Raw genomic sequence first — 17,737 nt, forward strand, 5'->3', positions numbered from 1 at the left:
AAATACAAAAGGCTTCTATTGTTGTGCTCGGTCGCTTTGTTGCCATTGTTGCGGTTAGCATATGACAACTCCTTAATCATCGATATATATATATATATATATATATATATATATGAATACATACATATATATGTATATATACTATACACAACGCGTCATATTTATGGCATAGAGCACAGCCTGTCGGGACATACATCATCAGCATTTGTTGCTTGACGTTGACTTTGCTTTTTCAAATTATCAGGCAAACACCCACACATACACACACACACACACACACACAACGAGATCTGCCTTGGGGTCTAAGTATTTAAGAGCAATTTCCCTTTTTCGGTTCTGTTGCGGATGTTGCATGGCCAACGCTTAACCAACAGCCCGATACTGGCTATTGGCCGTGCTCTGGCACAGTCTGACTGGCTATTTTTCAACAACAACAAACATCATTTATTCGACATTGAATTTATTTATTGTACACCCTTATATTGTGCCTAATTGATGAGCTTTTTAATAAATTATTGCAATTGCAAATGCAAGTCACAGCCGACAATCATAAATCGTAAATAGCGAACGATTGTCGAGCTGTGCTTAATGGCGTAAATCGATGTACAACATCAATTACGATATGTAAATATAGCCGTACGTTAATTTATTCGACTAACTGATACCCTGTAAATGTATATTTAAGTTGAGTTACTGCTAAACAGCAGAAATAAGTAAATGGCTTTGAAAGAGCTACTTTTAGATATATGAGCTAATATTTCTCATATAACTTTATATATATATATTATGAGAGAGAGCGAAAAACCTATAAAAGACTGAACATAGGGACACTCAAGCGGGTCAAGAGCTTTACGAGCGTCTATCAAACGTTTAGCTCTGAAAGTAGGGGAAACAAAGAGATACTCAAACTCAAGTTGCTCGTTAGCCTGACCAATAAAACTGAAAATAATAGCTAATGCATGTATGGTCTATATAAAAAGTAGTTTCTAGCTTCCCCAGGCTCTCCTTCACTTTTATTGATTCGAACAGAGATGGAAACTCTACTTCAGTTGGATTAAACGTATTTGTCTTTTATGCTAAGCTCTTCACAGAATTAGCTGTTAATTGAATTAGGAGCAGCTGCTGCGCTGGCTGTGCTAATCAGTAACCGAGCAAATGTCTAAAGGACATCCGCATTCGCATCCGCATCCGCATCCTCAGCCGCATCCTCAATTGTGCGTCCTTCACTCGATTGGGAGGCACTTGGAAAGTTTTCTTGGCATTTTGTGAAATTGAATATAAAATTCCTTTGGGCCGCTAGCCAAACGAAATGCAATTAGCATTGACAGTTTGTGGGCGTGGCAGGCGTTTTTATTTGACTAACTGTATATAAATCAACAAATTAAGGGTGCAACCGCATTGGCAAATAATATTTGCATAAACTAAATAGCCATTTGCCATTGCGGTCAGCATAAGCTAAACTTCATATGAGTCTGTATAAATACATATAAATGTATTTAAATAGCAAAATATACATGATAAATCATATTATATATATATTGCAATTAGAGTGAGGCCACATTGTGCGGCATTGATGAACTGATAAAGCGCTCAACTGACAAACTGAGTTAAGCCAAAAGTCAAGCTGAAAAGTCATTAAATAAGCAAAATGGCGAAAAGAAAACTGAGAAACGCTGTGCAACGAATAGTTAATGCTCTTAATGGGTGAGATATAATAAAATATATTGGCTAATAAGGGAGAATATAAGCAAGCAGACTCGATTGTTTGGTCTAGCCTTTTGTAAAAATCCTTTAGCAGAATTTCAACTTTTATAACAATGTTTTATTTTTTCTTTGTCGTCAAGGCAGAGCTAATCAAGCATTACTTAAAATCTCACTACAAGCAACCAAAATATTTTATCCATGTTAGTCTATCTAGTTAATCTTTCTCATCGGCTAAATCATTTAAATATTATACAGTAATAATAGATCATTTTTGGAAGAGTTGCATTTGAAGTTGAAGTCTGTGTTCTCATTTTTATATTATCTTCTATATTCACTCTTCTCTATTTTTTTCTGTATTCCATTTTCTCTATTTTCTATTGTCCCCTTATCAGAGTCTTTCATTCTTCTTTTCGAATTTAATCTATTCAGAGGTAAATTAATACACTTTAAAATATTTCTTATAAGTTTTAAATTATCTTTAGCCTTCCAGAAGCTCCCATAAAAAATTTCTCCAATATTTTCTTCAAACATCAAAACGCGTAATTAGAAAAGTGCATAAATTTTTGTCTGTGCGCGTCAAACTTTCTGACTGAGTTAAAAGTATCCCATTTGCGCGAAGAAAGCGAAATGAGCAAGAAAGATAAACCAGTATATACCCTCTAAATAATAAAAACGACTTAAGTTTTGTGTCAAATAATATATTTTTGAGAAATATGTTAAATAGCTTATAAATTTATATGTAAATTGTGTTTAGTGTAGATACTCTCAAAAATGACCAACTTTCAGATGCGCTGTAAAGAGTATTAAAGGTGTTTTATGTCTGGCATTAGGTTCAAATGCTTTATTAACTTACAAATATAATATATATAGTATGTGAAATGTTTGCTAGTTGGCATACCCATCGCGTGTACTACAGGGTATTGCGAAAAAATGTGACAAAAAAAGCAAATGCCAGCAGCGCAACGGACAAATACTTCATATCTGCCACATGCATGCCGCATACAGACACATACACACACATGCAGAAAATGCCACAAAATGTTATGGTATGAGTGTGTGTGTGAGAGAGTGCTGTGTGTGCTGCGCGTGTGTTTGTGTTGGTGTTGGCAGGCAACATGACATTGACTAACGTGCGACGTGGACGTGCCAGAGGATATAAAACGAGACGCACAAACGCTAACGCATGGGCAAATAAACACATGCAACACGCACACACACACACACACACAGTAACAGCAGCATAAACAGCAGCCAGCCAGGCATTATGCAGCAGTGTAATTTAACACGAACAATTTAATTTCAATAAAAAAAAGCCCATAAAATTTTAGCCTCGTTTTTTTGCTGTTTACACAAACTGCAATTGAATTTAATTGCTGAACTTGTAATTCGTGGGCCGCTAATCTGTGTGGCACACAAAAAAACAGGTGAAAAGTGAAATGCAAATAGGCATGCCAAATAGCCTCCAAATGGGCGTGGCTGCAGCTGAAAAGGAAGCTGCGCCGCGCACTATGCAACACTTTTTTGCAAGTCAATTGCATTGAATGCGAGTGAAGGGCGGCTTAGCAGCGAGGGGCTAGAAGTAGAGAGGCGTGGCATGGCACAAGGGCAAAGCCTGCCAGCTGTGTTTACTTTTGTTTGTGTGTGTACGTATGTGTGTGTGTGTGCGCTATGCATACGCCTGCCTGAGTTGCTTAAATGTCAGTTTATATCTCAAGGATAAGCCGTTTTCCCATTGCTGCTGCTGCTGCTGCTGCTGCTACTGCTACTGCTGCGGCGTCTTTGGCTTTTTCTTTTGGCATATGCACACACACACGCGCAGCTGCTTTGTATACTATATATATTCATAATCATTGCTGTCGGCTTCACACATCATGATAAATGCATGAGTCCCCCACATATAGCTCAGCCATATGCAATCAACAATGTGTTCCTCTTCTTCGCTTAGCCGTTGTTGTTGCTGTTGCAATTGCAGTTTTTATTGTTGTGTGTGTTTTGCACTCGCGTGTAATTAAGATTAACGCGTCTTAAATTTACAACACATCGATTTGTCGCCCCTATTGCCCACAACATGGGCGCAATTAGCGCGCGTGTGTGAGTGTGCGTTGGTATGTTGGTGTGAGTTTATGAGCGCATTAACTTTTAATGCCGTGTCTTAAATATGCGCGACTCGACACAAACATTTGGCTATAGCTAAAGCTATTTTGATTGCTTATACGCCATGTGGTACGCACAAAAATCGCGCAGTCAGCTAACAACAGCAGCTGCCTCTAACTTGGCCAAAGTGATTACAACAACAACAACAATAATAACGAGAACAAGTAACAGCAACAACAAACAGCATCGTAATGAGCGCCAGTTAGCAGCAACACGAGATAAACTTGTTGCAGCTATAAACAGCTATAAATTTGCCATTCACTTGCTGTCTGAGTGTGGGTGTGTGTATAGAATATCAGAGTGTGTGTGTGTGTCGTCTGAGCTGCTTTAATTAATAGCTTGAACGCATGTTCCTACCGAAACACGCCCTCGTCCTACGCCCTTTGGGCCAAAAACATTTTACTAAATGCTTTGCAATTAAATTGCACTAAAATTACATTTGTGTGTGTGTGTCAGCATCAGTAATGGCTGTTAAGTGCTTGTGATTTGAGATGCATCCAAACCATTTTGAGCTGCATTTTCTGTTTCAGTTTCAGTTTCACAATTTTCAACTTTTCATTTAACTAGCAAAAATAACTTTTAACTTGGGTTGGCGACACTTTTTAATTGCCTGTTAAAAGTTAGAGATGCCAAACAAATATTTATAATTACTATTTAGAAAGTTCTTTGGATGCCATATATAAATGAAGCTTAGATTTAATTATCAACTATTATATATATATATATATATATATATATATATATATATATATATATATATATATATATATATATATATATATATATATATAGCTATTATTTTCAGTTATTTTTAATGAAATGCTTTTGCTTCAAAGAGAATTTTGTTAGAGCTTTGTTTTAAGTTTTTACCTTGACACTTTGCATAGTTTCTGTATGCAGCTTGAGTTTTCAATTATGCTATGTGCTAGCTTTTGAAAATGTTTAATAATTATCGTTATTATAATCATTATTGTTATGAGGTTGCGCGTTGCTCTGAATCTATTAAAGTCTGTCAATGTTTTCAAATGCACAATGCGCGCAAGATTTTATGTTTAGTTATAATTGGTGTCTATCATGAGTGTTGATAATGGTTGGATATGAAAATAGATTAAATATAAGTATATTATAGTGTATAAGTAGTTTGTAGCAACAGCTGCTTCTTTAAGACTCTATAATTTATCTATTTCATGGAAATTTTGGGGAATTGTGTATGTGACAGAAGATAGAAGCAGCTGTTTCCTGATCTGCATGAAATGCTGAAACAATTGAGCTAGCATTGCCGCCAGTTGGTCCATCCATCAGTGCTGGCTGGCTGTCTACCCGTCTGACTATATCTGTCTGTCCATTAGCCATCAGCTAGTTGTGTCTGTCTGTATGTCTAAATGTCTAAATGTCCCTTACCTCATCAGCCGGTTGTGTCTGTCGTTCCATCAGTCCATTGGTCTGCCTGCCCATCAGTCAGTCTGTCTGTTCGTCTGTCCGCCCCTGGCAATGTTCATCTTGCTGCTTATACCAGCTTGAGCACTGAAATTTGAGCTTATTCTATAGCACGCTCAGATCAAGCTATGCATTTGCCTTAACATTATCTCAATGAAAATCGATATTAAGGTTAATTCATTTGTTTTGAGTTACAAAATATAAATAAATATTGGTATATAGTTTCTCCCAAAATATACACAAAATATTTCATTCTATTTATTCATTTATTCATTCTATTCATCAGAGTAACTTATAGTTGGACATTCGCTATTGAAATACACTAGCTATAACTATGGTACGATTGTGGTTTCAATACTTTCCATTGCATTCCAATAAGAATTTTTTTCAATTCAATGCGATAATCGTAATTTATAAAAATATTCATACATTTATTATAATCGAATGGAATTTTAATTTAAAAGTTTTGCATTTGTCATTGGCAACATTTTATGTGAACGCACAAATTATTTTGTTTGCTCAGGCATAATAAACTTGTTACGACTGTGGCGATTAAATGCGAGACTAAGCAAATACCCTGGATGAAGATAAGATGTAGAGCTATAATGGATATATGGTAGAAAAGCTGAAATGCTAGAAGCATTTGTGTGAAAAATATTTAGCCAAGTTGGATTTTTTACCATACATTGCCTTTCAAATACTTTTTCTGCTATTTTTACAGGGTATTTTCGTTTAGGTATGACAGTCATATGCTACTTCCTGCTCCTAACTGAGTAGGCGTTGCAAAATTACACAGCTTGGCATCTTTTACACCATTTGCTACAAGTTTTCAGATACAGCTGTGTAATGACTGTGTATATATGAGTGAGTGTGTGTGCGAGTGTGTGTTCGTGTCTGTGTGTGTGGGTATGTTTGAGTTAGCTAACTTTAACGAGGCAACAGCTGGGCCCTTTACCCTGCTAGTGATCTGGAAGCGAACGCGTCATTAAATTACAAGTGCGGCCTGAAAATGCACAGCAAAAAAAGAAAGGGAAAGTGAGAGAGTGAAAGAGAGAGAGAGAGGGAGACTAGTGAGCAACAACAGAAGTTTTCGAGCAATAGGTGGAGAGGTTCGTGGGGGTAATTCAGAGGCCAGCGGGGCGGTCAAGGCCTGCAGCGTTTGGCCAACAGGCCAATTGTAATGCATATTTGATTTGTATTTACGTACTGGCCAACACAAATCGATTGTCATGCGGACAGAGGGCGATATCGGGGCGTGTTGAGGCAAGTTGGGAGCCAGAACAAATGTTTTACCATTACCAGCAACAACAACAACAACAGTAACAATAATAATAATGGGAACAGCAATTGCAACGCCATAACTTTAAAGAAGCAAATAAATAAACGCTGCATTCATAATTTGTTTCACATGGAAATAAAATTAATGAAACGAAACGGATAAGGGGCAAGGACAATGCTGCGTATACGCATTGTTTGTTGCCTGACTGGCTGGCTGACTGGCAATTGTAGGTAAAACGTGAAATTAAGCGGAAAATAAAATTTAATTTTACCGTTGCTGTTGCCGACAATGACAAACGGAAAGGCAGCCCATTCATAAAAACGCCAAACACCAACAACAATAACAGCAACAACAACAATTGGCAGCCGAATACCAAAAATCGAAAATCAAAACAAATTAACTGTAAACATTTCTCCTTCGACTCACACATGTTTATAGAGACAGAGATAAAGAAAAAATATCTTACGATAGTTGATTTTCGTTTTCTGGCTGTGGGGCGGGAGACTGCAGCTGCTGATTGGCTGAATCGTTTGATTTGCGACTGATGTGACTGCAGCAGAATAGCAAAGAAAAGAAAGTCTATAAATAACACAGCGACTATTCCAAATAAACAGAAAACGTCGCAGCGTGCTCGCTCGGCGGGAACTTCAACAGCCTTCAGCCTGTTGTTTAACACAAATGGAACTTTTTAAAAGGAATCAATTTCTATAAATAAAAGAAACTTAACAGCCAAATACCCTTGAAGCAGCGCATATGTGAAAAATGTGGCTACAATTCAATACAAAATAAAAAATAGAGCAATTTATCATCTATCCTCCGGGAACTCATAGCTTAGCAGACCGAGCTTTTAGTAATTGATATCTAGATATGCAACACTTGTATTATTAACATCTAGATACCATGTATTCAATTTAATTCCGTTATGTTTGTCTAGATCAGAAGAAGCAAGATTTTTCTATGTTTTTGCGTCTATCCTCGAGAAACTCGGAAACTAGTGGAGTTATGTGAAAAATATTGGATATGTGTATTTCCCTTACCTAAAGTAACTGATGTTTATAATATTGCTTAAATAAACTTAAAACAATTGTTAAATTGCAGTAAAATATTTAAAAATTTTTATTAAACAAATGCTAAAATAGAAATAGAAAAGAAATAAACCAGCTAAGAAGTTTTTCTTTTGTCGCTTCGTATTCATGATATCTTAATATATATACTGATTTTTACCACATATATGCCTTGTCATTTTTGCTGAAATATATACTATCTACCAAATAATTTTAATTGCCCCAATGGTATCTTACAACTGTCATCGATATCTGCTGACTTTTTGCATTTGCATACAGGCAAAAGATGTTCCTAAATGAATTGTAAGAATGCAGACAAACATTTGAAGCAGCTGCAGCAGCAGCAGCAGCAGCAGCAACAGCAACAGCAACAATAATAACAATTGGTGTCTACGAATGTCAGCTGAAATGTAACAGTTACAACACGCAGACACGCACACAAACGAATATTTACTCACTGCCACACATTCACACTCATCCACATTCGTTTTACATGTTTGTGTGTCAGCAAAGTGTCAGGCTGCATTTCATATGGCTCATCTGGACGAAGGCTGTCAGAAGCGAGAGGAGAGGCGAGGCGAAGAGCAGGTGCAGCAGGCATAGGGGCACATTGGTTGGTAACATGGCATGACATTGCCGTCGACGTGAAACAGTGGAGCCTCCGACTCGGACCACGTCGACAGACTCTTCTTCACAGACAGTTTTCACTAATTATCTGACACGCTGCTAGAGGCCGAGACCGAAACTGAAAACTGAAACAGAAACAGAAACAGAAACTGGGGACTGGTGCTGCTGCAGCTCGTTGCGGCCAAGGACTCATTTTGAATGTACACACATACTTACATACACACACACACTCACATATACACACACTCTGCACACACAAACTTTACGTGCGCATCTCAGAACTCTAATTTCAAAGGTCGTGCCAGTGCAAAAAGCGTTTTCTATTTGTTCCGTTTTTATTTACACACCCTGTATTGAAGGCTAACGCTAGGGTATTTTGGGCGGAACATGCGTGCAAAGCAGACAGAAATGTATTGTTGTGAAGAGATTCCATTTATACATGTGAAGTGTATTTAAAAGAAGATTATGTTAACTAATAAACTGAATTAGAAATCATGTTAAAGTTAATGTTAATCTCTATTAATTGCTTGTATTGCGCTTATTATTACTTTTGCTTTCATTAAAAGAATTTACCAAAATGTTACCATACTCGTGTCAATGTCCATGCCACTGTTAACGTGCACCTGTTATTATCATTGGAGTATATACTGTTACTCTTACTGTATTAATGAACAATTATTAATCGCTTCTCAATGAATCGCTTCTCAAAGATTTATCGGCTATACTTTTAAAGCATTTACTAACTTTGTGACCTTAAATATATACCATAGAGCATTTACAGAGTATCTCTTTTCTGCCAACTGCTTGAGAAAACTCTTACTGTTACTGCTACTGTTAATGTTAACCTGTTAACGTTAATGCTAATAGCTGCTGTTCCCGGGACTTCTGCTGCCCCAGAAGTACTTTTAAAGTGTTTTACACCATTTACAGAGTATCTCTTAAGCAAATAGTTAAATTAAAGCCATTTTTTCGTCAATTTTTTTTCTTTTTTGGCCGCTGAGCTTCTCTTGTTTCGGTGTCATGTGTTTTAAGCCATGTGCATGTTTTATTTGGCATTCGCCTTTTGTGTATGCATTACGCTGCGCTACGCCACTTCGCCACGCCTACCAAATCGTGTGAAGGCCGCCGCGGCGAAAATAGGCGTCAATAATTGAATACCCAGCAGTGAATGAGCATCGACTGCATATATAGTTGATTAAATTTAAACAGGCGCCGTGGGCGAATTTGCCTTGGGCCCAGCTAATGGCATTTACAATTCTGTACCAGATTTCATCGGCTAATTGCACCTCATTAATATTAACAATTACATATATATTGTAGTATAGGCCATGGTTGAGTGCATTAATGCCAATTGCAATTTTGTATGCGAGACAGGACACAGTTCAGCATATTGCGTATACGATACGTTGTACAACGCATACCATATTTACATACATATAGCTATGTGTGCGTCCCACTGTGCTTGCTCTGGGCGAAACACTAATTAAGCATTATTAATGCTTGTCATTGACATCTGAAAGTGAAAGTAACTCGCTCGCAAATACAATCAAATAAAATATAATGAAAAAAATGGTGTTTGGGTCCGAAAAGTTCTGTTGACAAAAACACAAACACACACACACATACAAACAGTTGTACGCTCACCATTTTGCCGTTTAAGACCACCCACACGCAAACGACGACACACACACAGCCACAAAACCCTCCTTCACATGGACAGCAACAAGCAGGTTGTTAACAGCGCTTTAACAGCTAGTGAGTGAGAGCATGAAAGTGAGAGCGAGCTAACTGAGCAACAGGACGCGCTCTCTTCTTCAACTGTTGAGCGGCGCTGCGCTGCTGCTGCGTCTGTTATTTACATTTGTGGCAGCCGCAGCAACAGTTATAATTTTTGCTTGCCTTCTCTTTATGTCCTCGAATGATTTATTTTTGGACTGGCTGCGACGCCAGCAGCAGCGGCCCTGCCAAGTTAAGGCATGTGGTTTTGTTTAGATTTATGCGTACGCTCTCGCTCTCGCTCTCACACTCTCATTCGTTCCTCTCTGCCCATTCTCTCTTGGGTTGTGTTTGCACGCTTGGCTTGTTTGATATTGTATTCCGCTGCAGAGAGGCGGGCAGACAAGATGCTTAGGCAGCATGGTTGGTCGTCGACGATTACTTAGTAACGGTTAACTTTCCTATGCGAAAGTGCAAATTTATGCATTCAACTTTTTCCATTATCCGGCCGTATCGTTTAATTAGCGCCTGCCGCATGGCATATTTAAATGCACGAGACTTAGCCGCAGACCAAATGCGCAACTTTCTTCAGGGCTGCCGCCTTTGGCATGTTTTTGCATTTAATCACTTTTTGCTCTTGTTCTTATTGTTGTTGTTTCTATTACGCTTGTTGGCGCCATTGTCGTGACCTTTTTTACTGCCTCATTTGCATCTCTCTGCGAGTGGCAGGCCTACCAACATGCACTAATACATATGTTCCACTGTTCCATACACTGATGTGTGTGTGTTCATGTGCTGTGTGCTTTGCATATTTCAAATGTCGCCGTCAACATGCACAGTAGAGCACAGCGATTGTGACTGCGGAAATGAAAACAATATCCATTTCCATTGTATATTTTTATTTGCTGGCAACGACAGTAACCGTAGAAGCAGCAGCAGCAGAAGCTGGCGAAAGCGCAACGGCCGTGGGGATAGCTGTCGCTGGCACACGCCCAATGGCCCAGAGCACAGTGTCCCAGTGCCACAGTGCAGTCAGCAAGAAGTTCCCAATTGGCAAAGAGTTGCCAACATCAAATATAACTTTTTTGCAATAAGTCACTTGGGAGGTTCACAGCAGTTCTTTGATCATTTAATTTTGATTTATGGGCGCTAAGCTAAGTTGGTTTTGCTAAAAAGCAAGCAGTTCAAGCCATTGCTTAACATCATTAGGGATTCCCTCCAAGCGCTGTTCGCTGTAGTTCTTCTTTGTAAGAGATTTGATTTGAAATAGATTTATTTTCTGTTATGCTCCGCTGGTGGTGTTAAAAATCCATTTAGCTGTGATCAAGCAGTGTAAACGGCATTGGAATTCAGCAAACAATTTTGCAGTAGTTCAATTTGATTTATTTGCCACTAAACTCAGTTGGTGGTGTTAAAAGGCAAACATTGTATACGTCATTTGGGATTTTCCGAACGCGAGTTCAAAGTGATTCTTTGATCATTTCAATTTGATTTATTTGCCGCTAAACTCGAATGGTGCTGTTAATAGGCAAATAGTGCTGTATAATGCAAGCCATTTTGGGTCTACTATAAACAATAAGCAAATAATATGAATCGTTTCTAAACATTGCCTAGTTAATTCAATGTAAATTTCCAGGAAATTGTTTCACCAAATATTTGTAAATATGTTGATTACGTAATGCATTAAGAATGCACATGATCGCGTTTGGCCAGTGTTGCTTAAGCTGCTAATACGCGCGCTGTTGCTCCTAACATACTGTTAATTTTACCGTTGCAATAAGAAAAATGTTTCTAATATGATGGTGATTTTGTGTGGAAAAATGAAATTTGTAACCAAGGTGAAGCGCACCTGTTCGCATGGATGTGTATGTGTGCGTGCAACAAGTAGGAAGCAGCACTCATGAATAAAAAAGGCAGCGAATCAGAATTTGAATCACAAAAATGTGCACAACTATTGGCAAACTGTGGAAGCGTGTCCTCGCTAGATGGCTGAAGAATGGCAGAGGGGGCAGAGGAGAAGGTGTGCGGCCTTGTCTCATCGACTGGGCTATTGAACCACCTTGTCATAGTGGTTGCATAGTCTAATATTTTTTTATTGTCTCCATTGCAGGTGTGCACCATTTGGTTATAAGCGCCACTTGGAGCCCCACTTAAAGTCGTTGCGAGCGCTCAATCGAGAGATTGCGAGAGAGATTCATTGAGTGGCAATTGAGGAGCAAAAAAATATGCGACGTGGCAGCACTAACAACAACAGCAACAACACAGCGTGTGCTGTGGCAAGCACATGACAAGCAGGACGAGGACGTGGACCAGGATCAACGGCAGCCAGGCCGACAATAATGCAAATAGTCGTAAACAACAAACACAAACAAAACAACAACAACAAGAGGCGCAGCACCAGCAGCACCACTAACAACAGCGCAACAGGGCAACACCTTAAGCAGAGATCTCCAGTTGGACATCATGGCCGATGCAGACGATAGCAACAGTGGCGAGGGCAGCGGCAGTGGCAGAGCTGGCGATTCGCTGCAGCTGCTCAACAACAAGCTGGACAAAGCGGTATCCACAAATGATATATTGCTTGATCTGCAGCGTGCGCTTACCTACGAGGCGGTATTCAGCACGCTCGTGGAGCACAAAATGCAAGCGCTCAAGCGTGACTATGAGGAGCACAAGCGAGCGAAGCGCAAGAAGCGTAAGTCAATTGGACGCATACTGCTGCCGCGCAAGCTTTTCGGGCCAAGGCGCGTCAGCAGGGAGGGGTCCGAGGAGGAGGAATTGGAAGTGGATAAGGAGAAGGAGAAGGAGAAGGAAAACCAACTGCCTGAGAATAGCCTGCCCCAAGGCACGACTGCCCCAAGCCATAGGCCGGCTGACATTGAGGTGGCAACCGGTTCACTGCCAATGCAATTAGATCTGGAGGATAGCGTGGCCAGCACGTTAAGCAATTCATCTGGCGGTCGCCAGGCGACGCGGCACAGTCACAGTCTGCTAGTTCAAGCGCAAACCCACACGCCCGCTAAGCCGCCGGCGGGACGGCATGAAAGCAGTAGCAACAGCAGCAGCAGCAGCTCCCATGAGCAAGCCTTGGCATTGCCTGCTCTAAGACATTCCATGAGCACAACGACCAATGGTGAAGCAGAGTATCTAACTCCTGTTGCCTCCTGTTACGACAATACCTCAGCCACAGCTACAGCTACAGCCACTGCAACTGCAACAGCAACAGCAACTGTGATTGGCCAGCACAGCTCGACGATGGCGGATGATAGTTTGACTGCCTCGCTGCATGGCAGCTTGGAGAGTTTGTCCTACTCCAGCTCACGCTGCACGGTCAGTTTCGGTGGTGCTGAAATTATTGCGTTGGCTCATGGTGATCCGGATACGCGAGAACGTGCGCGTTTGGCCAAGAGATTACGCATCCTGGAAGCCAAATCAATCAGCGCACAATGCAGTCCCATCTTTCCGCGCAGCATGGTGCGTGCTATGCCGCTGCCTATGCCGCAACAAGCGGTGAGTAAAATCTGTTGCAAGTACTTCTATCGCAACACGTTGTTAACGACCTTCTCACTCTACTTCCAGCGCATTCATGTTCATGTTCCCTCCAGTCTGGCCAGGCAGCCGCCTCCGCCGCCACCACATGTGGCTGTACAAATTGAAGCGCTACGCGTGCCGCAGCCTCAGGCCCAGCCTCAACCCCAGCTGCAACGCAAACGTCCCCTACCCAAGCAGCTGTCATGCACCGAAAGTGGCAGCGATTTCGATGGAGCTGCCGCTGCCTATGCGCGTTATTTCTCGCGACAAAATACATCGGAGGATAGCGCCAATGTAACGGTGAGCACGGTGCTTGCTCAGAGCGATTCACAGTCGTTGCACGCGCTGCCCAGCTATGCCAACACGCCCACGGCTTCGGCTGGACGAGAGTCGCTGCCGGAACGCCTAAAATCACGTAGCACAGGCTTGCTGCCCATACGACGCACGCCCGAGGCGGTGATAATTCCTATGGAGGGGGAGGTGGGATATGAACAGCCTTTGCCGGCGCAGTTGGCTGAGAAACTGCAACGCATGACCTCAACCTCAACGGGTTCTAGTGTGGCGGCCACTGGCTGCTGCAGTGCAACCAAATCAATGGCATCCAAAAAACATTTTCAAAGCTTTAAGCCAACGTTGACGATGTCCGCGGCGACAGCTGCCCAAAGTACGGGCAGCGATGATGAATACCGACGTCGCAAACGGAAGTACAGTAAGACTTGCTATAGCTGGACGGTACAAATATTATATACTAATAAAACTACTTTATGCTTGCAGAGCGACATCATCGCTGCTCGGATCCAGCGCTTGTTTATCCTACACCCAGTGGCCTGCAGCAGTGCGTTCATGTAGTTGGGCAGGCGTCTGATGCCCCGGCCATGTAAGTCGTCTAGCTACTATTATAAATTATATATATTTATATATATATATATAAATGTCCACCAAAAGCGTAGCCTGTCATTTTCATCATGTTCATTTATTACCCGCAGACAATGCCCCTATAATGCCGAGGACTCGCCCTGCGACCTGCAACTGGACATGGACACTGACGCTGATAAAATCGACGACCTTGAGCACATGATGCCCGGTGGCGGTCATCAGCGACATCGTAGAAAGCATCGGTAAGTCCCCATATGCTATCGCAACATGTCCATCAAACTGCCAGTAAACAATGATACAGTGGGACTAAAGTAATATAAGTATTAGTAGATATACATTGACAAGGTTTCTCGTATAGATATATAATTAGCTAATTACTCGTAAGTGTAATAACAATAGAGATGTCTAGCAAACTTAGCTTAAGAACAAGCTGATTCTATATACAATTTTATAGATTAATAGTTATATATCAATAATTATGAATAGCTATCATGTATAATTAACTGACTTTATGTAAGCATAACTAATTTAGACATGCGAACACATTAATAGTAGCTATAACAACAGCTTATATGAAACACTAACAGCTGCAGTAACAGCTGCAAGTTAGCAATAACAGAATTCCTTATTTTAACATATGTTATGTTATGCTTATTCTATTGAACTGTTAACTGTTATTCTGTTAAACATCATTAACAGTCTGTTAATGATGAGTTATATAGCTTTTAATTGGTGTGGCTATGTGGAATATTAATTTTTTTATATTTTATTTTAATATATATAATATATTGTTTATTTAAGTAACCTAATCTTATTTAGTGTTATGATAAGCAAAATAATTAATGTTCAGTAACTTTAGGCTAATCATCTATATATATATATATATATATATATATATATATATATATATATATATATATATATATATATATATATATATATATATATATATATATATATATATATATATATAATATAATTAGTGCTTTTATTCTATGTTATTAATTATATATATTTTTTCTACTGACACTTGATATGCTTGATATGCTTTACTCTAAATTTCAAACCACTGTACGTTTCTGCGATTTGGCCAAGTTAAGAAATGATTAGAGAGCTTATAAATGAATTCGCATTAGGCGACATTGATGAACATTTGGGGCAGCTGCCCAGTCGGCCAGTTGGGCAGTTGGTCAGCTCGGCAACAAGAACAACAAAGGCAACAGAGCGACATCCTTTGGTGTCCTTGAGCTGCACTAATAAATGTGTCCAGCTGCAAAGCGATTGTCAAACATCGTCTAATGCATTCCCATTGGGTGTTCGCCCACTCCTAAAAACCAGACAAAAATTGATTGACAAGCTTTGTGCGGCCCAGCTTTCACTTAGCGAGGCAGGGAGGGAGACAGAGAGCGATGTGCTACGGGTGGTGACGGTATTCGCTTACAGCACCTGGCCAAAGCGTAAACCTAAACCCCACTAACCAACCAACCGACTGCCAGAAACTGATGTTGCCTTGTTTTTTCCACTTTTTCCACATTTTTTTTTTGTAAAGCATCAGCAGGCACTTCCGCTGTAAAACGTGTAACGGTAGACGACGCCATGTTGTTTTTGTAGCGAGGGCGGTTGGTCGGCAGAGAAAGGGGAGCGCAGCGGGTTGGCATGCAGTAAGCGGGGAAATTGTGTCAGCTTTGTAATGCGGAAGTTTTTGCAAAACCCAAACGGAAATAGAGCAAATATGTTTAAGCGGCTCTTGTTGTTGTTGTTGTTGCTGCTGCTGTTGAGATGATATGCCAGCTGGGTGGCAGAGGCGTGAGGCAAGGCAGGTGTGTTTAGTGAGCGTGGAAGGGTGCGGAGGGCGTGTGTGTTGAGTAATTGATTTAGCTCGATACTGCTATAAACGTTACTCTTCTATAATGGCATTATAGGCATCTCATTATGTGCCGTAAATATACTTTATAATCTATTTATTTACGCCTAATACAGAAGAAAACGCTATTTACAGAATTATTCAACAAATCGGAGGAAACTTAAAGAAATTGCAAATTAAGGTCGTTCAAACTTTTAATCGTGATATATTTATAGTAAACTTCTCATTTATTCTCCCCCGTCTTTTTTTTCTCATTATCTCTTTCTTTCGATCGTATTTGCTACCTTTTACTCGTTTTTCCTCTCTCTCTCGCTCTTCTGTTTGTATTTCTTTTTTTTTATGTTTCGCATTTCTTCTCACTATCTCTTCTCTCTTTTAATAGCTTTCTAACTATTTTTCATTGCAGACATCGTCACAAAAAGCGTCATCGTCATAAAAAACCCAAAATACTTGTGCAGGATTTGGATACTGAAGTTGTTAAGGTATGTAGCACACTATATTGCATATATATAACTAGATTCATAGCTATTTTATATACCATTCACAGGTGATCGATCCACATGATCTCTCACAGCGCGCACGCTGGACAATCATTGCAACTGCCTGCCTTCTGTTGCTGATGTGCCTAATGCTAATCGGCGTCACACTGCGAATGGCACCCATTATAGACGATATGGGTAAGTGATATGCATATATGTATGTTTATAGTTGCTTAATATTATAATGGTATACCAAATGCTTTTTACCAAGTCTTTAATCCCGTTGAATATGATCCATGCTTGCCAAGCAGTCCTCTAGTCTTAAGCAATGCTAGTCTAATGGAACAAGTTTTAGGCATATCATACGAATGTTATATATATATATATATATATTAGCTATATATGTATATAGCATATCTATTTAGATAAACGAGTATTATTCCACTCTTGTAAAACATTGTATATATACATAAATATTTAACTAGAGTTTCAACTGAGCTCGCTTACACTTACATATATATCATATAACTCTGCAATAAACCCGTTTAACCTAACCGAAAGTCGGTCTTATAATAACTCTATGACATATCTAATGCCGTGTGTATTGTATTTTGTTTCGTTATATTTCAATTTTAGAAGACCTAACGAAATGTAAGTACAGCACATCAAGACAGACACCTTTCTAAATATATTTGATGAATCAAAGTTTTGAGGTTCCAGCTGAAGTTTCAGTTCACATTTAACTTATAGTTACGGATTTATCTGACAGTTATTTACATATATTATATAAATATTGAATTTCCGCTGGAATTATCAAAATATGAATGTTTTACAGTTACTAACTGTTATGTATATCAAAATTTGAATGTTATGTTCTACAGTTAATGACTGTTATACATATTCTATATATAGTGTGTTTCCAAGCTTGTCTCATTATCGAATACTACAACCAGGTGTTAAAGCTTTAGTTAAAAACTACGCTAGAACTGTTATATTAGTATAGAGG

General features: G+C 39.6%; 1 protein-coding gene and 1 long non-coding RNA gene across 5 annotated transcripts in view; one reads left to right on the forward strand and one right to left on the reverse strand.

Annotated features, from left to right (window-relative positions):
- The window catches only part of LOC111593945 (pneumococcal serine-rich repeat protein), a 91,352-nt gene that overhangs the window by 7,428 nt on the left and 66,187 nt on the right, over positions 1-17,737 (forward strand). For all 4 annotated transcript variants that reach the window (XM_023307035.2, XM_023307037.2, XM_023307036.2 and 1 more), the window contains exons 2-7: positions 12,092-13,491; positions 13,561-14,221; positions 14,287-14,389; positions 14,499-14,630; positions 16,659-16,734; positions 16,800-16,929. In XM_023307035.2, coding sequence (XP_023162803.2) covers positions 12,445-13,491; positions 13,561-14,221; positions 14,287-14,389; positions 14,499-14,630; positions 16,659-16,734; positions 16,800-16,929 — 2,149 coding nt within the window. In that variant the 5' untranslated portion in view covers positions 12,092-12,444. The remainder of the gene's footprint in view (positions 1-12,091; positions 13,492-13,560; positions 14,222-14,286; positions 14,390-14,498; positions 14,631-16,658; positions 16,735-16,799; positions 16,930-17,737) is intronic.
- The window catches only part of LOC111593947, a 68,093-nt gene that overhangs the window by 2,999 nt on the left and 47,357 nt on the right, over positions 1-17,737 (reverse strand). The gene's annotated exons all lie outside the window — the stretch shown is intronic.

This window comes from Drosophila hydei, unplaced genomic scaffold (genome assembly GCF_003285905.1).
Source record: "Drosophila hydei strain 15085-1641.00,03,60 unplaced genomic scaffold, DhydRS2 tig00008122-arrow-pilon, whole genome shotgun sequence".
In the NCBI taxonomy this organism is placed as follows: domain Eukaryota; kingdom Metazoa; phylum Arthropoda; class Insecta; order Diptera; family Drosophilidae; genus Drosophila; species Drosophila hydei.